General features: G+C 42.7%; 1 protein-coding gene across 3 annotated transcripts in view; it reads left to right on the forward strand.

The window, feature by feature from the left end:
• The first annotated feature begins 8,183 nt into the window (after window positions 1-8,183).
• The window catches only part of Manbal (mannosidase beta like), a 28,533-nt gene continuing 11,702 nt past the window's right edge, over window positions 8,184-25,014 (forward strand). Inside the window, exons 1-2 of one of the 3 annotated variants that reach the window (XM_046433955.2) lie at window positions 8,184-8,231; window positions 19,988-20,193. In XM_046433955.2, coding sequence (XP_046289911.1) covers window positions 20,044-20,193 — 150 coding nt within the window. In that variant the 5' untranslated portion in view covers window positions 8,184-8,231; window positions 19,988-20,043. Of the gene's footprint in view, window positions 8,232-8,322; window positions 8,487-8,584; window positions 9,195-19,987; window positions 20,194-25,014 lie in introns of those variants that run through there. The other 2 variants (XM_046433957.2, XM_058575517.1) reach the window with 2 other exon arrangements.

A 25,014-nucleotide genomic window follows, 5' to 3' on the forward strand; every position in this document is an offset into this window, starting at 1 on the left:
AGAAGCCTTGCACAAGTCCTGCCTCTGACGGGCTCCACCACCAGGCATGGAGGAGAGAATGTGGAGGCTTTCAGCTCCAGCTGCCCTGACTTTGGTTTTCAGTTCCTCCAATGGGCCCAGCTGTCTCCCACCACACAGCCTCTGCTGGGCCGAGTTCCTTCCTGGGAGGCAGCGCCTCCCCCCTGCTTAATTTCTGCTCAGACCTTCCTACAGACCTGCCCCCTGCAGGAAGTCCTCCTTGGCTTCTGTTTCAGACAAGCCACAACATTCTAGGTCCTTCCACACTGGTGTTCTTTGAAAAACTAGTGGCCAGCCCTAGTGGCACATACCTGTAATCCCAGTGGCTCAGGAGGCTGAGGCCGGAGGATCAAGAGTTCAAAGCCAGACTCAGCAATTTAGGGAATACCTAAGTAACTCAGTGAGACCCTGTCTCTAAATAATACACAAAATAGGGCTGGGGATGGGGCTCAGTGGTTAAGCACCCCTGAGTTCAACCCCCGGTACCAAAACAAAACCAAACAAACAAAACCAGTGTTCACCACTGTTATAACTCTTCATGTACTAATGTGATTCTTATTTAATTTTGAAATAATGTCAGACTCAGAAAAGATGCAAGAATAATACAAAAAATAACCCATATGCTCTTTGCCTGGATTCAACAATTATTAACATTTTTGTCACATTTACTTTGTCACTCTGTCTCTCTTTACGAATACATATATGTTATATACATAGTTATATCTGCACTCACACACATATAAATAATATATTATAAAAAATAGTTATTTTTCTCTGAACCACTTACAAATAATCTCTAGACATCTTGCCCTGTGGGGAGCCACTCTGAATGACCCATGCCTTCCAGTCCTGAAGCAAAAGGCTCTGACCTGTCACTACCAATCATTTCGAGGTGACTTGAGCATTGTCCCAGCCCGGGAAATAGAAGGTCTTCAGATGTAGGTGTCACCCCTGAGGTTGAATTACACTTACCTGTCCCTTGTAACCCTGCCCCTTCTGACCTTTTTTGGTTAGAACTTTCTAAAGAACAAGAATCCCCCAAATAAAAGCTCACTTCCGAAGCGCTCTCTCTCTCTCTCTCTCTCTCTCTCTCTCTTGCCAGCCTCTCATGACTTTCTCTTGCTCTCCCCTTTGGGAAGCCTGAGCCCGAGAGTGGAGAAGCCATCCAGAAGCTTCTCCACTCTCCAGAAGGTAAAGTGTGTCTGTGTTTTAATTGGTGTCCCTGCAAATTCACACGAGAGACCTTAAGTTCAGCTGCCCACGTAGAACGGGGGTAGCATCTCCCCTTTACGCCTAAATATTTGAACATTATTTTCCAAGAATAAGATCATTCACTTATAGAACCTTAGCACATTGAATTCTATGATTCTTTTAATAGCAACTTTACTTAAAGGGCAGCTGCATGAGGACTGGGCCATGTCTTGCTCAACATCCATGTGTGCACCACCTAGCACAGAACCAGGCACATAGCTGGTACTCTAGAAATACATGTCGATGCACAAGAAATCTTGAACTTGGGGATCTCGTCGTTGATATTGCAGTCTACCCAGTTATCTGCCTTCCTATTGAGCAGGCTGTGTGTGTTGGGGTCTGGATTTGTCTGCCTATCTCCGTTTCAGGGAGATGCAGGATCCCATGAGGTCCCTACAGTGCCTGAATACTTGGCTTCTGTCATTTTCAAGTCCTCTCCCACTTGCCCTGGCCCTTGTTCTGCTTCTCTCTTGTTGGGCAGCTGCCTTTCTCTGTCCCAGCAGCACCTGTGGCCATCACACCTCATTAATTGGTCCTATGAGAGAGCTCTGGCAAAGGCTGCCGGAACGCTGGCCAATCTTCCCATGTTCTTGCTTATATGAAGTGCTGGCCTCTACCTTGGACATTACCCTTGGAGTCCTTGGCACACCAGGTGCTCTGCCTATCGGGCAATCCATGCTGGGCCCTTTTGTTAGGACACTGCGGCCACTTAGATGATAGAGGAGGCCAATGGAAGGAATAGATGTGTCTGGGGTGAATGGGGGCTGGGTCCACTGCTCACAGCTTCCTGTGTTGGAGATCCCTTTAGAGATCACTTAGGACAGTGGTTTCAAAATGTGGTCTCCAATCAGCGGTATCCACCCCTCCAAGGAATATGATAGAAATGCCCTACCCCAGACCTACTGAATCAGGGATTCGGGGTAGGACCCAGAAATCTGTGTTTGGTCTAGCTTCTACATTCAGATGCACGCTCAGGTTTGCACCCTACCAGTTTTCAAAGAGGAATAAATATGAAGCCCAAGAAGGTCACCCCGATGCCTCCTTTTACTCTGTCACCTTCTCTGCTCATTGTCCATCTGCAGCTTTCTTTTTTTTCTTTTTCTTTTTTTTTTTTTTAATGTTTTCAGAATCAGAAATCAGCTTAACGCAGGCTGTTTCATTACCATGGCAACCTGGCAGCTGGCTAGAAAGAGGCAGGTAGCATAACTGCCTGGAGGTCTCTGGGGCACTGAAGTAACTGTGGATTGTGGATTTTTATTCTGTGGGTCATTCTATCTAAGCATGGCCTCTTTGTTTCTCCTGTCTTTTCTTCCTCCTTACTCCTCTGTTTGGTCCTCCCTTCCCCTCTCATCTCATTATGAGCAACATGTGTTCTAAAGGTTTTAGATTTTCCAGGAGACTGCCATGGTTGACCTCTCCTTGGAATCTAACAGCAGTGGGAGGGAGGCTGGTGTGAGCAATTGGATTGCAGTTTTATCTTCGTCACAATGGTGTATTCGATTTTTCTTGGATTGATTAATTTATCTTGGGGGGAAGATATGTGCACAGAATGCAAAACTCAAAAGTTTTGCACAAAATGGCACACATTAAGTTTCTTCCCAACTCCAGGAGCCTTGGTCTCCTCCCTGAGGGAACCCCTCCCCTATTTCTGTGCATCCTCACTGAGAGCCTGTGCACACCAAGGGACATTCCTTTCTTCCTTCCCCTTTTATTATACACAGAAGCAGCAGCTCTCCATCCTCACTTTTCTGTACCTTGTTTTTTCACTCAATATGTCTTAGAGATCCTTCCGCATTTAGGGTTGCCTCCTTCTCCTTCTTCTTCTTCATCCTGGGGATCAAACCCAGGGGAACTTTACCTCTGAGCTTCATCCCTAGCACTTTTCATTTTTTATTTTGAGACAAGGTCTTGCTAAGTTTCTGAGGCTGGTCTTGAACTTGTGATCCTCCTGCCTCATCCTCCTGAGCTGCTGGGATTACACACTGAGCCACTGCACCCGGCCCTCATGCTTCTTAAGAGCTGAGCTAGCAACCTTAATAGCATATCCCATGGTGTAGATCTGTGTACCATTTTCTATTTTAACAGTCCCCTGTTGATGGACATTGGGGTTGCTTCTAGACTTCTGCTATTTTCATCCTGTTTTTCTAGCTGGAAAAACTGAGATTCCAAGAAGGAAGAGAGCAGGAGTTAACTCAGTTAAACTTCTACTAACATTGCCTGACAAGTAATTAAATAATCCTTTGTGGGAGTATTTTAAATCTGTCTTCTTTGCTAGATGATATGGCAGGAACCATATTTTCCCCACTCCTGCTTCCCTGGAAAGTATTTTACTCCTACCTAACCCTGTGTATATAGTAAGTGATCAATAAATGCATGTTTACTGTGTGAATGGACCAGGCTTGTGTGTGGGCTTGCAGACCTGGTGTTGAGGCTGGCTGTAACACTTATTAGTGTACAACTAATCCTAGACCCACCACTCAACTTCTCTATGCCTCCATTTCATCAGCTGGGAAATGGAAACACCCCTTTGGAATTGCTGGGAGGATCAGATGATCAAATGCAGATCAGATACCCATCACAGGGCCCCGTGTGCAGCGAGGGCCCAGCCATTTTTCTTAAGCCAGAGCTTCTTTTGTGGTCAAACACTGCCTGGAGATTCTCATGAGGGAACCAAGAAATCTTCAAGACTGCAGTAATTTGAGCTGGGCCCTGAAGGAGGAGTACAATTCCAGCTTATGTGGTGAGGGCCAGCTCTCTTCGCGGAGTTCATCAACTACAAATGGAGAGGATGACACCCAGTTTCTGTCTCCCTTGGGAGACGGCCCAGCTTAAAGTCCCTCAAGAGGAAAACACTACATGATTAAAAGGAGCCATTGTTATTCAGCTGGAAAAGCGCCTTCCCGGGACAAGTGAGCTAATCCCTGCCAGATATGATTCTGCTTGTGCTGTGTATAATTGAATATTTAGTGTGGATTTAACCCAGGGAGCCAACTGTGCTGTCAGAGCCAAGTTTAATGGGGCACTTAATAAATGTGGAGGTAATTAATACCAACCAGATGCTGGGCGCAAGAAGTCTGTGCTGCTTCCATGACTGAACATTTCAGAGAAATGAAGTTCTGGACTCTGCATGGGGGTGGTGGTAGTAGGAGTAGTACAAGCCCTGGCCTGGGTCCTGTCTCTGCTGTACCCTTCTCTTGGGGATTAGCTTTCACCTCCTCTAGGAAGCCTTCTGAGATTGCCAAACCTGTGTCACTCGGAACTCAAACATCCTACTGTGTCAGTTTGTTGCTACATCTGTCTCTGTACACTAGAGCCCAAGGTCTTATCCCCAGTCTCTATCAGAAATGCAGTCAGTGCTCAGGCAGTGCCTGCTACAGAAAGATTTTCAGGTGTTTGAACTGTGTAAATCCAGGTCTCAAGTACAGGGCAGATGTTGGGATTTTCTTAGGAAGGTTGATCCTCTGGGATGTTGATGTGTGATTTATCTTCTGATAGAAATTCTATTGGATGCCCCTTCTAATGACCCAGCATTCAAATGTGGCCTGTCCTCTTTTGTAGCAGACCTGCTGGAAGGTCCTGGTGCTCAGGCATAGGATCTGACCCTGACTTCACACCTTGTAGAAAACAGGAGAACGGGTCTTGAGCAACCAAAGTTTGCTATTTGCTGAGAGGCTCCTGGACACCCAGTGAAAGTCTAGATGTGGTGAGTCCCCACTGCTGTTGGGCCCCATGAATTCTGAGATGGACAGGTCCCTGACATTGCTGTACATGGAGGATGTCTCCACTGCCTAGAGGACAGCAGTCATGAAGCATTCCCAGATGTCTTAGTGTCTGCCCATCCTTCCCCTCTTCCTAGGGCACTCAGGTTGGCTGGGTTCTGCGATGGTTATGCAGGCACGCAATCTGCTAAACTTTTCTAGCCTTCACCTATAAGGTAGGAACAATAATGTCTACCTTGTAGGGTTGCCGGGAGGAGAATTTCATCTGTGTAAAGTAATGAATATATAATAAATGATAGCTATAATTTTTTAATATATATATGTATATATTAGTTATAGGTGGACACAATATCTTTATTTTACTTTATGTGGTTCTGAGGCTCAAACCCAGTGTCTCAGGTATGCTAGGCAGAGCTTTACCTCTGAGCCACAACCCCAGCCTGACAGCTATAATTAATACTGATAAAACCGGCCCACCCATCACATGTTAAGCTACTTCAGATTTTTTTTTCAGAGCAGAGATCATTTCTTTTTCAATGTTATCTCCTTCATAATGAAGCACTGTGCTTGCATAGATATTATGGACAGGAACACACATGCCACGAAGCTCCCTACTGTGCTGTGGTGCTAATGGAGCCATGCAGGGCACAGAGATGAGCAAAACTCAGCTGGAGACCTCAAGAAGCTTCTAGAAGGTGAGAAAGTAGCTGTACCTGCAGCAGTCACACCAGGGATCTTTTACATTTGGATACAGAGAGTAACAGGTTTCAAAGCATCTGTGTAACTATATACTAGAGCTGCCATAATGAAGTACATACCACGAGCGGGGGTGGCTTAACAACAGATATTTATTTTCTCAGTTCTTGGAAGCAAGGAATCTGAAATCAAGGTGTCTGTTGAAAGCTTCTGAGGGCAGCAAGGAATTTTTTCCTTGGCTCTGCCTTAGCTTCGAGTGGTTTGTTGGCCATCTTTGGTGTTTCTTGGCTGTAGAAGCGTCGCTGTTGTCACATGACATCCTCCTTATATGTGCACCTGTGTCCAAGCTTCTCCTTTTTGTGTTAGGTCTCCTAATGACCTCATTGTAACCTGATCATTTTGTTAAAAGCCTTTCTTCAACTAAGATCACATCCTGAGGAACCTGAGGTGAGGATCCCAACATATATTTTGGGGGGACTTAATTCAATCCATAAATCACCCTTCTCATCATACCCCATAGAGGGCTCCTCTAGGACAAGTACCAGGTCCTGTCCTATATGTCACCTTCAGGACTTAGTTCTCACTGCTACATCCATTTCTGACCAACCTCCACCTACGCCCCCACCATGCTCTTTCCTTCCTCTCTTTGCCTGGCAAATTCCTACTCATTCTTCATTCTTACTCTAAATGTTACCGTCTCAGAGAGATCTTCCCTGATCATCCTATCTTGATTGTATCTCTCATTTTATTTATTCACATGGTTTCTTTTCTTTCTTCCTAATTCATCTCATGCTTTGTAAGTATACATTTGTCTGTGGGATTGACACAGTCAGGGTAGAGTCCAACCTACTCACATTCTTCCTAGTGACATCATGCAGGATGTGGAGCAGAAACTCCATAGGAATTTATTAAACAAATTTGCATCTTTGTATTTCCCATATTACCTCACATAGTGGGAGATTAGTGAATTTCTGCCCTGTCCTCCAAGAGAGAACAAACTCCTACATGTAGCTCAGTGGTAGGCGAGGCCCCGGGTTCCATCCCAAACATTGGAAAGAGAGGGAAGGGGCGAGGAGATTGATGCTTCTTCTTTTGGTACTGGGGATTGAGCCCAGGGACACTTTATTTTTGAGCTACAACCCCAGCCCTTTTTTTGGGAGACAATGAAGGCCTTGCTAAACTGCTAAGGCTGGCCTTGAACTTGTGATCTTCCTGTCTCTGCCTCCTGAGTTGTTGGGATTACTGGTATGTTCCACTGGCCCAGAATGATATTCTTTTTTATTTATTTTTTGATACTGGGGACTAAACCCAGGGGCACTTAAGTTCTGAGCCACATCCCCAGCCATTTTTTATCTTGAGATGGAGTGTCACTAAGTTGCTTAGGGCCTTGCTAAGTTGCTGAGGTTGGTTTTGAACTTGTGATCCTCCTGCCTCAGCCTCCCCAATAGCTGGAATTACAGGCCAAGATATTCATGAAGGTAAGATAGGTCTCATTTTATTTTTAATGTCTAGCATTTAACCCTTCCTCTGTCCTCTAGGTATTAGTTATGTATGAGGCATGATAAATTATTCTGAAACCAGAGCTTGGAAATACGTTATAATTTATAATTCCTGTACTATTATTTTAATTTCTGTGGGTCAGGGATCCTAGTAGCTTTTCTGGTTGTTTCCCCAGTCATGAAGTTATAATTCTCAAGATCTTTCTCAGGGCGACCTACAGTCATCTGAACTGAGACTTAAGAGTCAACTCCCAAGGTGGCTCATACTTTTGGCTGAATTGACCGAGTTGGAGCTGTCTGAATTGACCGAGTTGGAGCTGTCGTAGGCAAGTCTGGTGACCACCCACGAGAACCTTTCCATAGGGCTGCCCTAGTGTCCTCACAACATGGGATTTCCCATGAGTAATCCAGAGAGCGAAGAGGAACTTGCAATGTCGTTTCTGACTTAATCTCAAAGTGGTGCTCCATGATTTCCACCATGTCCTATGGGTTACACGGGTCGCGGATTTCAGGAGGCAGTCATCCTCCGCTCGGTGGAGGTTGGGTGCCGCATTCTGTCTAACCAACTAGGTCTCCTTTAACCCAGCCACGTGGCTCGCCCCTTCTAATCAGAGACTGTTCTTTGCCTTCCAAACACGTATCATGATTCCATGTTCATTTATTTATTTCCCTCCATCTCCCTCGACACAAGAAGCTCGAGGGATGTTTTTCCAACGAATCATGATGATTTCCTTCTGTCAATTAGGTGTTTCGGTTCGCCTCCGTCGGCGCTGTGGGCTCCTAGCTCAGGGCCTAACTTAGAATCAAGGCTTCTGTAAAGGCTTCCTGAAACGTGCTAAGTGATAAAGGGCTTGGGGAATCGAGAGGGTCTGGGCCTTTCCTCCCCCGGCCTCGCTGCGAGGATCCCGGTGCAAGGAACGGAACCCCAACGAAGCCCAAGGAAGCCCAGCAGCCGCTCTCGCCACGACCCCGGCCACGCGGGCGCGTCACTTCCGGGACACGGGGTCACAGGAGCTACTTCCGGGGCAGAAGCGCGGCGGCGCGGGAGGTGAGTGCGGAGGAGCGGGCGGCGGGCCGGGGTTCCGGGCGGGGCGGAGTTGGAGCTGTGGCGGGAACCGAGCGGAGGGGCGGGTGATGGCGCGGCGGCCAGGGCGCGCGTGGCAAGTGACTCGTAGTGGGGAATTGGAGTTCCTGGGAGGGTTTGGTGCCCCCCAGCTCTTTAGTCCCGAGCCCGGGCCGGAACGCCGGGCTCCTCACAGCCAAGTCCAGCCACTCTTGCAACAGGTGGAGCCTCAGCTCTGGAGTAAGTCGGCCCGGCGTTCGGATCCCCAGTGTGCCTTGCATCACTGTGCAACTGTGGGCTGGTCGCATTTCCTCTCTGGTTCTCAATTTGCACCTCTGTAAAACGGGCACACAGGCCTGTCCTGAGCATTACAGGAGGTAGTGAATGTAGAGCCTCGGTGTCTGAGGATGCATTAGTTCTCTAAGGAAAGGGGGAGATGAGTACAATATTCTCTCACCTATCCGCAGTTTCACTTACCTGTGGTCTGAAAATATTAAGTGGAAAACTCGAGAAATAAACAATTGGTAAGTTTTAAATTGTGAGGTGTGAGTAGCGTGATGAATCTCGCGCCATCCCCCTCCTTCTGGTCCTAAACGTGAATCATCCTTTTTGTACAATGATTCCATACTGTATGTGCTACCGACTCAGTGGTCACTTAACAGCCATCATCTAAGTTATCAGATGCTGCACTGCGGTGCTTGTGCTCAGGCAACTTTTATTTTAGTTAGTAGTAGGCCCCAAGCCCAAGATGAGTGATGCTGGCAATTTGGATATGCCCAAGACAAGCCAAAAAGTCCTTCCTCTAAGCTGACTTACTAAGGAAAGAAAATAAAGTATGTTGAGGTTGCTAAAATCTATGGTAGGAATGAATCTCCTGTCCGTGAAATTGTGAAGAAGAAAGTCCTGCTGTCATGCCTCAGCTTGCGAAAGTTACAGTCACAGCGTGTGGTAAGTGCTTAGTGAAGATGGAAAGGCATTGAATTTGTGGGTGGAAGAAGTGAAGAGAAAATGTTCCTATTGATGACAGTGTTTGGTACCAGAAAGCATTGAGCCTGCTTGAAGATTTCAGTAAGGGATCCCCTGAAACATGAAGCCATTTAGTGCAGGTCAGGGATGGTTACACAGATTCAAGGATAGATTTGAACTGCAAAATATAAAAATTACTGAAGAGGTTGCAACTACCACCTTTCTAGTGGAAGTGGAAGAATGTTGAAGGCCATCAAGTTAACAAGTAGGGAATTGGAAGAAGCTGTAGCAGAGTGGGTGTTATCAAAATTTGCCAAAGTGTTTTGAATTTTCACTGAAGAACAAAATTATATATATTGTCCTTGGTGAACACAGCATTAAAATCTCTTATATGATTACCAAACGATTACAGTGTCTGAGGTGACACATTTAAACTTAAAAAGAAGAGAGAACTTCTTTTTTAAAAAATATGTGTGTGTGTATACATATATATTTTCTGTTGATGGACCTTTATTTTAGTCATATATGGTGTTGAGAATCGAAGCCAGTGACTCACACATGCCAGGCAAGTGAACACTGTGTCACAACCCCTGGCCCAAGAGATAACTTCTGATTATAGTGTTCTGAAAGATTTTTGCCACAAAAAAATTCTCCTATAAATCCCCAGCCAGGGCTGGGGATGTGGCTCAGGCGGTAGCGCGCTCATACAAACAAAGATGTTGTGTCCGCCGAAAACTAAGAAATAAATATTCTTAAAAAAAAAAAAGAATCCCCAGCCAGGGCTGGGGTTATGGCTCAGTGGTAGAGCACTTGCCTGGCATGTGTGAGGCACTGGGTTGGATTCTCAGCACCACATATAAATAAATGAATAAATATCCATCAACAACTAATAAAATTTCTAAAAAAAAAGAATCCCCAGCCCCCAGCCGTCAACATTATCTGTTCTTGACATCCAACCGCCCATGGTTGTCTTGGCCCGTGATTCAGGATCAACTGAAGCAAATGAAAGTTAATAGTAGCTTAACACTGCATCACAGTGCCTACATCATTCACCTCACCTAACCTCATTATGTAGGCATTGTGTCCTCACCACAGGAAGGGTGAGTACGGGAAAAATATTTTGAGAGAAAGACCACATTTGCATAATTTTTATTATAATATAATGTTATAATTTTTGGGTGTGTGCTGGGAATTAAATCCAGGTGTGCTTTACTACTGAGCTACATCCCTAGCCCTCCCTAGTCCTTTTTATGTTTTATTTTATTTTGAAAGGAGTCACGCTGAGTTGCTCAGGCTGACCTCAAACTTGCCATCCTATCAGCTCTGGAGTCACTGGGATTACATGTGTGTGCCACTCAGATTTACAAAATTATTGTGACTATACTGAAGGGAGTTCTCATGCAGTACATTTGCCAAATTATTCAGATTTTCTCAGTTTTTTCCCTAATGCCCTTTTTCTGTACCAGGATCCCATCTAGGTGACCATAGTACCTTCTTTTTTTTTTTTTTTTTTTTAACATTGTTTTAGTTGTTGATGGACCTTTATTTTATTTATTTATATGCGGTGCTGAGAATCGAACCCAGTGCCTCACACATGCCAGGCAAGTGCTCTACCACTGAGCCACAGCCCCGACCACAGTACCTTTAATAGTCTTGTCTCCTTTCACCCTTTTTGGCTGTAATGGTTTCTCATATTTTCCCTGTTTGAGTGATCCTGGCAGTTTTGAGGATTATGGTTAGATACTTTGCTGAATAACCTACCAGTTGGGATTTGTCAGTTCTTCTGCTTAGACTGGGTTTCAAGGAGAGTACAGAGAACCAGTGTGGGTTATCACTGTTGGCTTGAGGCAGTAGTCAGGGTTTTGTTTTGTTTTGTTTTACTGTAAATTTACTCCTCTCACTGCATTTTCATACCGTATACTCTTGGAAGAAAGTAATTATCCACAGCCCACGCTTAGAAGTGTGGAATTATGCCCCACACTTAAAAGTGGAGTATCTACATAAATTATTCGGAATTCTCCATGGAGATTTTATTTTATTTTGGTCCTGGGGATTGAATCCAGGGGCACTCTACCATTGGGTTATATCACTAGCCCTTTTTATTTTTTATTTTGAGACAGGGTCTTGCTAAATTGCTGAGGCGGGTCTTGCTAAATTGCTGAGGCTGGTCTTGAACTTGTGATCCTCCTATCTCAGCCTCTAAGTAGCTGGAATTACAGATGAGTGCCACTGTGTCTGGCTTCCATGGGAGATTTTTCTGTGCTCCACCATTTATTTACTTATTCAAACATTTATTTTTGTCAGTATAGACTCGGTATTTATTTTGTACTTTGGGTTGTAACCCATTACTACTTCATTTTGTTGCTCTGATTGTTTCAGGTGTTGCTATTGGGAGCTCTCCTGCTGATGTAACCCCCTTAATGTTTCATTTGTTTGCTTAGTTTTTTTTAAGCACTTACATATTTTTATGCATCAGGGTCATCCTGTGTATTTCTTCCCCAGTCTTCGAATTAGCCGTTTACCAAGGAGTCTTGGTTCTTTTTATTGGAGAATGGCCCAGAAACTAATATCTGGACATATGTTGTGCTCATTGCTACTGGGGTGTCTGTCCTTGCTTCTAGGCCATATAAGTGGACAGAGTAAGAGACATATGTGTATATACATGTATCTGTAAATATTTCTGTTAAAATTTTTTTTTACTTATACATGAACACAATGTCTTTATTTATTTTATTTATTTTTATGTGATGCTGAGGGTCGAACCCAGTGCCTCACATGTGCAAGGGAAGTGCTCTGCTACTGAGCCACAACTCCAGCCCTCTATAAATATTTCTATATGTAAATGTATCTAGTAAACTAAGCATATTGATTCCTCAACTCTCATTCCTTATTACTGTGTGGATTATTCTAGTTTCCTTTTCTAATCTGTGACTTCTCACTCCACCTATGACTGCCACCATCCCTTTGCTTATTCTGGTGTACACGTATAGGGTTTTCAGAATTGTTTACCTGTATACCTTGTGGAAAGCAACTTTATCAACTAGAGTATAATTCATATGTACCTTTTGCCTTTGGTTTTACAGACCTCTCATTTCTAAAGTTATGTAGGTCATCATCTTATTCCTTCCACCCTTTCAGTGAAGTTGTTTATAATACATTTGGATTCAGAATGTCACCATCTGCATTCCATCCTGAGATTTCTGGACCTGTGATTTTTAAAAATATTAGCATTTTAAAACATTCAATTTGCTCTTTGTGCCGTAAAATTTTACAGCCTGAAGTACTGGGGATTGAACCCAGGGTTGCTTTACCACTGAACTATATCCCCATCCCTTTTTTTTCCTTTATTTTATTTGTTTTTTTTTTTTTTAATATTTATTTATTTTTTTTAGTTCTCGGTGGACACAACATCTTTGTTTGTATGTGGTGCTGAGGATCGAACCCGGGCCGCACACATGCCAGGCGAGCGCGCTACCGCTTGAGCCACATCCCCAGCCCGTTATTTGTTTATTTTTATGTGGTGCTGAGGATCAACCCACCACCTCACATGTGCTAGGCGAGTGCTCTACCGCTGAGCCACAACCCTAGCCCATCTCTTTTTATTTTATATTTTGAGACAAGGTCTAAGTTGCCCAGGCTGGCCTTGAACTTGTGATCCTCCTGCCTCAGCCTCCTGAGTCACAAGTTACAGGCATGCACCACTGCACTTGACAATTTTTATAGTTTTTGATGACTGCTTAATGTCTGCTGGTCACCATTACAGTATCATACAGAATCATTCCCCTTCATTGGGGATCATTTTACTACTTTCAGATTTCACCTGAACAGTCCTCTTTTTTTTTTTTTTTTTTTTTAGTTGTAGGAGGACACATACCTTTGTTTTATTTTTATGTGGTGCTGAGGATCGAACTCAGTGCCTCATGTGTGCCAGGAGAGCGCTCGATCAGTGAGCCACAACCCCCAGCCCTCTTGCCTTGTCTTTGACTTGTTATAATAGTCTATCTGGTTTCACTGCTTCTGGTCTTTCCTTCTATATTCTGTTCTCAACACAGCAGCCAGAAGGATCATGTAATTTCTTTGCTTGAACCTTCCAGTGGCTCCCCTTTCACTCAGAGAAAGCCTTATAATGAATGGTTCACTAACATTTCTCAAACAATAGAAAATACATTTTAAGTCTTCATCTGAGAAATCCATCTGAGATAGCCCTTACCAATGTGATACACTCTAATATTTTCTGTTGCCATTTATTTTATTAAAATAAAATAATTAATTTTATTAAAATTAAGTGCTGGCTAATAAAGTTAAAAAGAGAAAGTGCTGGTTGGTGCCTTCCAAACGGTTTCCATGGCTCACTAGTGGGCCACTCCTCTTGACCTAGCAGTAAAGCTCTGCCAGTGGAGGAGCCAGCCACTTTGAATCCTGACTTTGCTCATGGCTTAGTGATCCCTGGCTCTCCAAGCCTCAGTTTCCTCATCCATGGTAGTAATTCCCACCTCCATAGTGGTTGTGGAGGGAATGAGAAACTGATTCATAAAGTGCTGTGCACTGTACCTGGCAAATGATTTGCAGCGGCCCTGTCCCAGGTAGTGGAGTCTCAGGGGTGAGAGTCTCCTAGTTGAGATCTGAAGAATGTGTAGGACTCCAGTGATGGCTGTAACAGGAAAGGAAAACCCAGAAGTACTGATGGGCAGACTGGGAGGTAAACACAAGATGCAGAGAAAATGAGGAAACAGGTGGGAGCTTTGAAGCATGTGCAGCATAGGGGAAGTCTTTTGTTTTGTAGACCTTTGAACGCTCCTGTTACACCTGTGCTTCCCAGGACAGCACTTTTAGCCACATGTACCTATAGTTAAGTTCATTAAAAGTAAATAAAATTCAGATTAAAAATTTAGTTCCTCTTTAGCTGTATTAGGTACTTAACAGCCACGTGTGGCTGGTGGCCGCCATTTGGAGAAAACGTATATAACTTTTCTGTCATTGCAAAAAGTTTTATTGAACAGTACTTAATTGTACTATAGCAAAAGTCTTGAGAAGCAAGTAGATAAGGCATGAGTTTTTCTAGTGTCCTTCACCTTAACAGCAACTATTTACATTTTCCAGTTGTTTCTTGATCTTTAGCCAGTGAAATCATGACATTTCTATGACAACCAGTGAAATAACGTTATACGTAATTGCAATCAGATTGTTTATACAATCGTTTGTTTTTTTAATTAGTATTATATTGCAAAGATTTACCCAATAACACAATATTTTGTCCCATGTAGATTTAAGCAAAGTCGGCTATACTGTGATAAGCTGTAATTGGGTCAGCTGCTTCCTTATTGTTGGGTACTTTGTTACTTCCTGTTTTCCAGTATTATGAATAGCACTGCTATGAACTTTTTTGTACCTGAAGGCTTTTTCTTCTTTTGAATTGTTTCCTTTCTATAAATTCTAGGAAGTAAATTGTTCAGTCAAAGGATATAATCACTTATGACTCTTGTTATCTATTACCTAGATGCCATTTTTAAAAATAGCCTAAATGCATTATACTTTGAAGAGATAATGTTGCTTGTCTCAGGAGAACAAGTCTCCAAGAGGTCAAGGGATCACCCAAAGTGTAGCTATTTGCTGATAGAGTCAAACTCTGTGCCTCCAACTTCTGGATGCCTGCCCTATCTTTCCAAAGACCCACCTCAAGTATCAATAATAATGTTGCTTTTAGTAACACTAATAAATCTGAGTATTGATAAACCCAGTAGACCTGTTACAGCCTTAAGAGTAAAGCTTGGGGCCAAGAACATTTTACTTTACGAGGTGCAACTGGAGAAATGAGACCGCTTTCTTAAAACTTTGGGAGCCATGTGCTGGTGCCCCTGAGGGGCTGTGCGGTTCTTCCAGTGAAGTTGTTCTGGCATCTGCTTTGGAATTCACTCCAGGGCCAGTTTATGAGCCACTCCAAACAATCTGCCTGGAGTCTGAGTGTGATACCTTGTATTTGACCAAAAATGGTATTCCTGAGCGTGATGCCCCACCTGATTCACCACATTTGGAACTCAGTGATGTTGGCCTCTTTCCAGAAGTCAAATCCTTCCTGGGAGGATGAAGATCTGCCAACTCTGAGGATTCTGGGGGAAAAACTAAATGAGTCTCGGGCTCTGAAGGCCATTCTCAAAGTAGGCAGAACTGAGGTGAAAAGTGGCTACCCTGCTGGCCCACACACGACCTTTGAAGTGACGCACAATTGTGTAGATCCCACTCACTTTACTTAGTAGGTCACCCTATTATCCTGCAGCCACACTTCATGCTGGGAAAACATTGCAAAGCAGAGCAGCAGCAGAGCCAAGGTGAATGAAGGTCTTTCAGACAGTCTCTTGTGCCCGAGGCTGTCCCATGGAAATGTCGTAGAAGGCCAGGTATAGTGGCACACACCTGTAATCCCAGCTGTGGCAGAGGCAGCAGGATTGCAAGTTCAAGTTCAGCCTTAGTGACTTAACAAGACCCTGTCTCAAAAAATAAAAAGGTCTAGAGATGTAGTTCAGTGCCCCTGGGTTAAATTCCTGGTACTAAAAATAAATCAATAAAACAGGTAAAATATACATAACATAAAATTTATCATTTCAGCCATTTTAAGTATAAAATTCAGTGGTAGGTCTTGGGTTGTAGCTCAGTGATAGAGTGGTTGCCTCACACGTGTGAGGCACTGGGTTCGAACCTCAGCACCACATAAAAACAAATAAATAAAGGTATTGTGTCTATCTACAACTAAAAATATTTTAAAGAAAAAATTCAGTGGTATTGGCGATGTTGAATAACCATTGCCACTATCTAGTTCCAGAAGTTTTTCATCCCCTTAAACAATTCCATACCAATTAAAAGAAAAACTGCTGGGGTTGGGAGTACTCTACCACATGTTTTCAAGGTTTATCTATGTTGTAGCATGTGTCCAGGTTTTGTTCCTTGTTATGTCTGAATAATATTCCATTATATGTGTATATCACATTTTGTTTTATCTGTTGAACTTTTGGTTGTTTCTCTTTTTGGCTCTTGTGACTGAATATTGGTATCTGAATCTTTGCTTTTAGTTCATTTGGGCGTATACCTAGGAGTGGAATTGCTGGATTGTATGATAATCCTGTGTTTAATTTTTGGAAGAAACCAAGCTATTTTCCTCAGCAGCTGCATCATTTTACATTCCCACCAAGCAATGCATAGGGATTTCAGTTTCTCCACATTGTCAAACCTTGTTATCTCCTCCACCTATTTCTTAATAGTAACCATGTTAATGGGTGAACAGTAATGTCTTATGGTTTTGATTTGCATTTCCATGACAACCAGTAATGTTGAGCATCTTTGCATGTGCCTGTTGATTTTTGTATATCTTTTTTTTCCCAGAAATTGTCCATTTCCGAGAAATTGGCCCATTTTTAAATTGGATTGTGCTGCTGGTGGTAGTGTTGCCTTGTGAAAGTTGTTTATATGTTCTGAATACTAGACCCTTACGAGATATAGGACTTACAGATATATCTCCCATTTCACAGGTTGTCTTTTCATTCTCTTGGGTGACGGCCTCTCATACACTGTTTTCAATTTTAATGTGAAGTTCACGTTTTTTCTTTTCTTTTTTTTTTTCTTTTTTAGTACTGGGGATTGAACCCAGGAACACTCTACCACTGAGCTATATCCTAGCCCTTTTTATTTTTTGTTTTGAAGTAACAGCCTCCCGAGTTGCTGGTATTGTAGGTGTGCGTCACTGTGCCTGGCTTAATTTTTTCTTTTGTTATGCTTTTGATGTCACATCTGAGAAATCATTGCCATTCAGTGTCATGGAAATTTCCCTGTTTTTTTCCAGTAGTTTGAGTTTTAGCTCTTAAATTTAGATAAAGATTCAGGTAGAGTTAGTTTTTCTATATGGTTCAAGGTTAAGAGTCCAACTTCATTATTTTGCACTTGGGTGTCCAGTTTCCTAGCACCATTTGTTGAAAGATTGTTCTTTCCTTACTCAAAGGAAAGGATCTTTCCTCCCTTCTTTGAAAATCAGTTGAACTTGTAATTGCGATTACAGGCAGGAGGATTGTAAGTTTGAGGTCAGCAGGGCAACTTGGCTAGACCCTGTCTCTAAATCAAAAATATGTGAATATACCATAGTGAATATCACCTTTATGTATATCCATAAGGAACTAATTAAAAATAATTATAAATAAATAGAAGCAATAACAATAGAGTAGAGAAAAGGGAACAGGGGAGGGAGGAGAGGAGGAAGAGTTTGAGAAGTAGTGGGAACTGAATTGGAGCAAATTATAGTCTGTGCTTGTATAATTATGTTGAAATGATCCCTAATATTATGTATACCTAAAATGAACTAATAAATTGTAAATAAAAAATGAAATTCAGGAAACATAGCTCAGTGATAGAGTGCCCCTGGATTCTATCCCCAGTATTGCAAGGAAAAAAGAATAGGGAGGGAGAAAGGAAAGGAAGGAAGGAAGAAAATCAATCAGTTGACCATATGAATGTTTATTTCTGAACTCTCAATCTATTGGTCCAAATGTTTATTCTTATGTCAGTACCATATCATTTTGATTACCATAGTTTTGCAGTAAGTTTTGAAATCATAAAGTGAATTTGTCAACTTTGTTCTTTTTCAAGTTAGGTGAAATTAATTTTAGTAATATAATTTGTTTAGCATAGTTATCATTTCAACATCTAATCAATATAAAATTACTAGTGAGTATTTTTTCATACTAAATGTTTGAAATTGGGCATGTATTTAAACCTAACAGTCATCCCAGTTCAGACTAGCTGTGTGTTCTAAGTCTAGATAGCCATGTGTGGCTCATGGTCACCATATTGGAGAGCTTAGGTTTAGCAGAAAATTGCACCATGGCCCAGATCCCTGAAAATGCAAAGGGCTATGGATTCAGGTGCACTGATGCTGATGTACATTTACCTTTATTGTTGAGATGGGTAGAAGGAAGCCATTTGCGGGTGCTTGGTAGAGAAGAAACAGTACAGTCAAATAGGGGAGGAGGAGGGTGACAAGAAAGACATGTTGGGGGTGCCACTCACCTCAGCCTTGGGGAAGGCTATTCTTGGCAGAGTGTGTTGCTGGGCAGAGGCCCAGGAGTTTTAAAGAGCCCAGTGCTCTTAGAGGTCCACAGGCAGCTCAGTTCTTCCAGGTGTTAGGAATGGGGGCACCAGTGAAAGCAAAGGTGAGAGAGGTGGGTTGAGGCTGGACCTGCTGTTACTGGCCACAGCCGCCCCTGTTGTGCATGCCTCCAACATTGCTTGTCTGACTTTTTGGCAGTGGCCTCCTCGTTGGTCTTCATGTGTCCACTTTGCCCCTTCCCTGTGGTCTCCCTCCCCCCATTAAAAAAAAAAAAGTAATTCAGATCATGTCACTTCTCTGCTCAAAATCTGTCAGTGGCTTTACATTTTACTCAGTTAAATCAGAAGCTTGAGGGTCCTACAAGGCCTGCCCCGCCCCTCTCTAGTCTCTGTTGCTTCTACTCTCCCTCCTGAGGGCTCCTCTCTGGCCTTGTTGTCCCATTTCCCTGCCCCAGGCCTCTGCACTTGCTTTTCTTTCTACCTGTAACAGACTCCCTCAGATAACAAGTGGCTCGCTCCCTCACCTCAGATCTCTGCCACTTCATTCTCACTTCTGTTCTTCAGAGAGGGCTTTCCTGTCACTCCATGTAAAATAAAATGATGTCCTGCTTAGATGTTTTCCAAAACTTCCTAGCATATCACATCTCAGTGTATTTGTTTTCTGCTTCCCTCCTGAGCAGGGGTCCCAAGAGAACAGGGATTTGTCTGTTTTGCTCACTCTTTAATGCTTGGTATTCAATCAGTATTCATTGGTGAATGACTAGATGGGTAAAGAAATGAATATACAAAACCTGAAACATAGCAGTCCTTTAGGAAATGTACATTGATTTGAGTTTTGTTTTTTTTTTTTCCTGGCCAGGGATAGAATTGAACTCAAGGGCACTTAACCACTGAGCCACATCCCCAGTCCTTTTTATTTTTTATTTTGAGACAGGGTCTCTCACTAAGTTCCTTAGGCCTCACTAAGTTGCTGAGACTGGCTTTGAACTTGTGATCCTCCTGCCTCAGCCTCTGGAGCTGCTGGGATTATAGGCCCGTGTGACCACCTTGCCTGGCTTTTTCTTTCTTTCTTTCTTTTTTTTTTTTTTTTGATACTGGATATTGAACACAGGGGCACTTTACTGTGGAGCCACATTCCCAGCCCTTTCTATTTTTTTTTTTTTTTTTTTTTTTTTAATTTTGAGACAGGATCTCGTTAAGTTGCTGAGGCTGACCTCAAACTTGGGATCCTCCTGTCTTAGCTCCTCAAGTCACTGGGATTACAGATGTGATTTGAGATTTTTGTTGGAAGTATTTCCCTTTGCATTTACTTATTTATTTTTCTTAACTTTATATTTGGAAAACTATGAAAAAGTTGGAAGAACGGCTCACTGTGAATGATTGGCTTTTTTCTTATTTTAATTTTTATTCTGTAAATGTTTTTATTCTAATTATTCTCTAATTAGATCCAAGAACTGTTAACATTTCACTACAATTGCTTTATATAGTCTTGAATGTATGTGTGTTTATGCAAGCAGGATCATTTAAAAATCAGTAGTAGAGGGAACTGAGGATGTGGCTCAGTGTAGAGCGCTGGCCTGGTGTTCAGAAGGCCCTGGTTTTGATCCCCACCACCATGAACACTGTCCCCCCACCCAGGAAAAAAAAAAGTTTTAGAAACATGATGCTTACTTACCCTTTGCATTTAGAAATTGGCTGTAAAGAGTGGTGAGTCAGAGACCTCAAGCAGCAGGTGGCTTGGGCCATGGCCTCCGACCTAGACTTCTCACCTCCTGAGGTGCCTGAGCCTACCTTCCTGGAGAACCTTCTACGGTACGGACTCTTCCTGGGGGCCATCTTCCAGCTCATCTGTGTGTTGGCCATCATCGTACCCATTCCCAAGTCCCATGAGGTGGTAAGTCCTTCCCTGTGAGCCTGAGCTCTTTAGTGCCAGTCTGGGTTCTGAGTACTAACATGGATGTCATCACAACCAAGATCAGTAGACGATCCTGGGCCTTAGTGAAGTGGTGTGTCCCTGAATTCCCACCTGCTGGATTGAACCACATAACTAATACTTGTTCATGCATCTGTTAAGGGGATTTTTATTTAGTGCCTACATGTAAAAGTGATGAAAGATATGATGTCTGCCTTCAAGGTCTTCCTTGTGGGAAAGGCAGATATTTAAAAAAAAATGAATTTGGGGCTGAGGCTGTAGCTCAGTGGAAAAGCGCTTGCCTTGCATCAAGTGTGAGGCACTGAGTTTGATCCACAGTACCACATAAAAATAAATAAAGATACTGTGTGTTCATCTACAACTAAAAAATATACATAAAAATATTTTTAAAAAATGAATTTGCACCAGGTGTGGTGGTGCATGTCTATAACCTCAGCAGCTTGGGATGCTGAGACACGAAGATTACAAGTTCAAAGCCAGCCCTGGCAATTTAGCAAGGCCCTAAGCAACTTAGACCCTGTCTCAAATTAAAAAACAAAAAGGGCTGGGGATGTAGCTCAATGGTAAAGTATTCCTGGGTTAAATTTCCAGTACCAAAAGGAATACAGAACATAGTGAATGTGTGTAGTGGGTGGGGGGTGCACTGACATACCTTGAGGTAAGAGCTGGGCTCTTCCCCTTGCTAAGAAAACAGTATTTAAGAAAGGAAATGAATGAGCAGGCTTCTATCAGGTAAAGTGGGGAAGGGGTGAGGGTAATATTCCATGGAGAGGGACCTGCCAAGGAAAGGGACCTGAGGGGTAAAGGAACAGGTTAGTTCAAGGAACTGAATGAAGGTGACTGTCAGAGCACAGAGGAGACATTGTGAGCTGTGCTGCCAAGGCCTGGAGGATTTAAATAAAGAGAAGGACACCATCAGAATGATTGGCTTTTTTTGTTGTTTTGATTCTAGTCTGTAAATGTCTTTATTCTAAAACTGTAACACCCTTCTCCACCCACTGTTATTGCCCACCACATTTCCCCTGACATTGATTTGTTGGAGAAAGGAAATCTTTGTCACCTAGGATTTCCACATCCCAGAATTTGGCCAGTTGCCTCTGTGGGGTCCTATAACATGTTTCTCTGTTCCCATATGTCCCGCCCACAGGAAGTTCCATCCTGAGGCCTGAGTCCATTCAGATTAGGTTATTTATTGCGAACACCCTATGGCCAGCGCTCTGTACTTGGTGTTGTACATCAATAGGCACTGGGCGTCTGGCTGCCACACATCTATTTATAGGTTCTAGCCAGTTCATTTGTTGTCACCTGATTCTTCTATTATAAAAGCTCTCATCACTCTTTGACCAAGATGACTTTAGCGTCCATTCATGATCATTGCTTAGGTCCATTATTTCCCTCTGCTTTTATTAGCTAGAATTCTTTAGTGAGGACCTTTTCCTTATCACCTATGTGGATATTCTGAAATTTTTCTCATACTGAAAAGCAGTATAAATGCTTGGTCCTTTCCCTTTAGAGTAGTGATTTTTAGCTCAATCATCTTCCAGTGTAGACCAATAATTTCAAACTTTCTTTTTTTTTTTTTTTTTTTTTGTGGTGCTGGGGATTGAACCTAGGGGTGCCAAACCACTGAGTTACTGCCCCAGTCCTTTTTCTTTTTTCTTTCTGGTATTGGGGATTGAACCCAGTGGGTGCTGAATCATATCCCCAGCTCTTTTTTTTATTATTATTATTTTGAGACGCGGTCTCACAAAGTTGCTAAGGACCTCACTAAATTGCTGGGGCTGGCCTCACACTTGCAATCCTCCTGCCTCAGCCTTTGGAGCTGTTGGGATTACAGGCGTGCACCATGACTCCTGGACTTTTTATTTTTTATTTTGAGACAAGATCTCACTAAGTTGCTGAATCTGGCCTCAAATTTGTAATCCTCTTAACCTCAAGCTGAGAATACAATGTGCCTCTGCATCCAGCTTAAATAATTTTTTAAGAAAAAGAGTTGTGAATTCATATTGGTAGTTTCAATTCATGTTTAAGATCATAGTTTTTTTTTTTTAATATGATCTTATACTAGTATCTTGTATCCTTTTTTTTCGTTGTAGTTGAACACAATATCTTCATTTACTAATTTATTTTTTATGTGGTGCTGAGGATTGAACTCAGGGTCCCGCATGTGCGAGGTGAGCGCTCTACTGCTGAGCCACAACCCCAGCCCCTGGTATCTTGTATCTTTTAGTCTTATGCTGGAATCTGGTTTCCTGGTAACATTAACAAAATGACTTATGTGCTGTATTAGGGTTCCCAAGAGCACTCCAGGCTCAGTGGTTCACTAGGAGGACTCACAACTCTGATTTACCACAGTTGAAAGGATACAAAGCAAAATCAGCCAGGGGAAAATGTACATGCAGTGAGGACTGGAGAAAAATAGGCACAAGAGTGCTGTCCCTTGGAGTCACACAGAATGTGACAAATCATATGAAGTGTTATCTAGCAGGGGAGCTCATTATGGACTGTGCCCAGGTTCTTATTGTGGGCTGATCACATAAGCACTGTGTACCTACCCTGAATCCAAATCCCAGACTTCTAGAAAGAAGGCAGGTGTTCAACATAAACCATATCATTTGCTCAAATGGCTTAATCATAGTGAGCCACTCTTATCAGTTCTGGGAATTGTGGGAACCATCCAAATTCATGTTCCTAGATGCCAGTCAAGGGTCACCCTTGCAAGGAGAACTTTCTAAGGAAAGCAGGTTTTTTTTTTTTTTTTTTTTTTAATATTAACTCTATTTTGCATACTTACAACATACTGATTATAGTTTTAATTTTTTTTCACTGCTAACAGTAAGATGGTTGGGGATGTGGCTCAAGTGGTAGCGTACTCTCCTGGCATGTGCAGGGCACTGGGTTCAATCCTCAATACCACATAAAGATAAAATAAAGATACTGTGTCTACCTAAAACTAACTAACTAACTAAATAAATATTTAAAAAAAAAAAAAGACTGAGAATGAAATTTAAAGTTTCTTTTTTTTTTTTTTAAAGAGAGAGGGGGAGAGCGAGAGAGAGAGAATTTCAATATTTATTTTATTTTTTTTTTAGTTTTTGGCGGATACAACATCTTTGTTTGTATGTGGTGCTGAGGATAGAACCCGGGCCGCACGCATGCCAGGCGAGCGTGCTACCGCTTGATCCACATCCCCAGCCCAAAATTTAAAGTTTCTTTGTGGTTCTTTTTGGCCTTAGAATATGTCCCCGAGGGAGGGGGTGCTATACAATATTGTGTTTAGTAATGTTTTCTTTGTATGGTGGGGGCTGGGGTATAGCTGAGTGGTAGAGTGCTTGCTTAGCTAGCACCATGTGTGAGACCCTGGGCTCTATTTGCTAGAATTACAAAAAAAAAAAAAAGAAAAAAAGAAGAAGTCTTCTCTGTGTAGGTATATTCTCCATAATGTCATACAGTAAGGTTAGTTTGCTTCGTTGTTTTTAATTTCCAGGGATTTTTTTTTTTTCCTTTTTTATTTATTTTCTTTTAAAATTATATAAGACATTTATATACATTACCAGAAGTCAAATTATATAATAAGATTTATTCACAGAAGTTTCTTTTAATCTCGTTATCCTCCACCCTATTCCCTTCTCCCCCTGTAGGGAACCAGTTTTATTACTGTGATATGTCTTTATTATTTTGATGTATTGGTTTTCTCTTAATACAAATAAATGCATATATATGTGTGTGTTGTATATATACATGTGTATTCATATTCCCTTCTTTGATTTATGAAAGATAGCCTACCCTTAAACATAGTTTTATTCCTTCCTTTTTTAATTTAACAATATATAATATATTCTGGAGACCCATTAATTTAAAAGATGGCTATATCCTGGAGATCCTGCTTATGTGGCGGGAAGGATGAAGAGGGTTGCAGATGCGTGGGGAGCCCTGGTGAAGGAGCAGGCGTGGGATGGAGTGGGGATTGAACCCAGTTGCTCACACATGCCAGGCAAGCACTTGACCACCCAGCCACATCCAAGCCTTTTCTGTTTTTTTCTTTGAGGCAGGGTTTCTCTGAGTTGCCCAGAGTAGCCTTGAACTTGAGATCCTCCTGCCTCAGCCTCCTCCTGCCTCAGTACTTGGGATTACAGGTGTGCACCACGGTGCTTGGCCTGAGTCTGTTTTAAACAGGTGCCTGTAACACGTCCAGGTGATTTTGTCCACTAAGCAAGTGGATTTCCACATGTATAGCAGAAGGCGGTAGCTCTGGATAGAGTGTTGACCAGCTTCAGGGAGTTGATGAGATGTCAAGGAAGCCATGAGAAGGGATGAGGTCTCCGCAGGAGAAAAGAGGGCCCAGGACAGAACCTGGGAGTTTCAGCATGCAGGGAACGAGCAGGGGTGAGGAGAGCCATGGGGAGGGAAAGACGCTGGTGGGGGTGGACAGGCTCACGGCCTCTGGTGGTTCTGTCTGCTTCTTACTCTGGTTTTCTAAGGAGGTCACCATGGAGTTTTTCACCCTCAACTATATCACACTTTAAAAACAGTCCCTGTGCTCTTGGGCTCTGTCCTCACAGACTTGGCATGCTATTGGGTATTATAAATAACAAACATTTTTATTGTCACTGGCTGCTGATGAAGCCTTCTGGAGTCCCAGGGGAGGGAGGTGCTGACTGTTCTGGTTTTATAGGCAGAGATGTAGTCAGAGGTGTGGCCATCTGAGAGGTGGGAAGCTACTCACCTCCTGTGACTAGTGTGACTAGGAACCCTTCAAGGTGAGTGGCAGAGGTCTGGGTC

This window comes from Marmota monax, unplaced genomic scaffold (genome assembly GCF_021218885.2).
Source record: "Marmota monax isolate L192 unplaced genomic scaffold, Marmota_monax_Labrador192_F-V1.1 WCK01_AAM20220418_F8-fsc00014, whole genome shotgun sequence".
Classification (NCBI taxonomy): Eukaryota; Metazoa; Chordata; class Mammalia; order Rodentia; family Sciuridae; genus Marmota; species Marmota monax.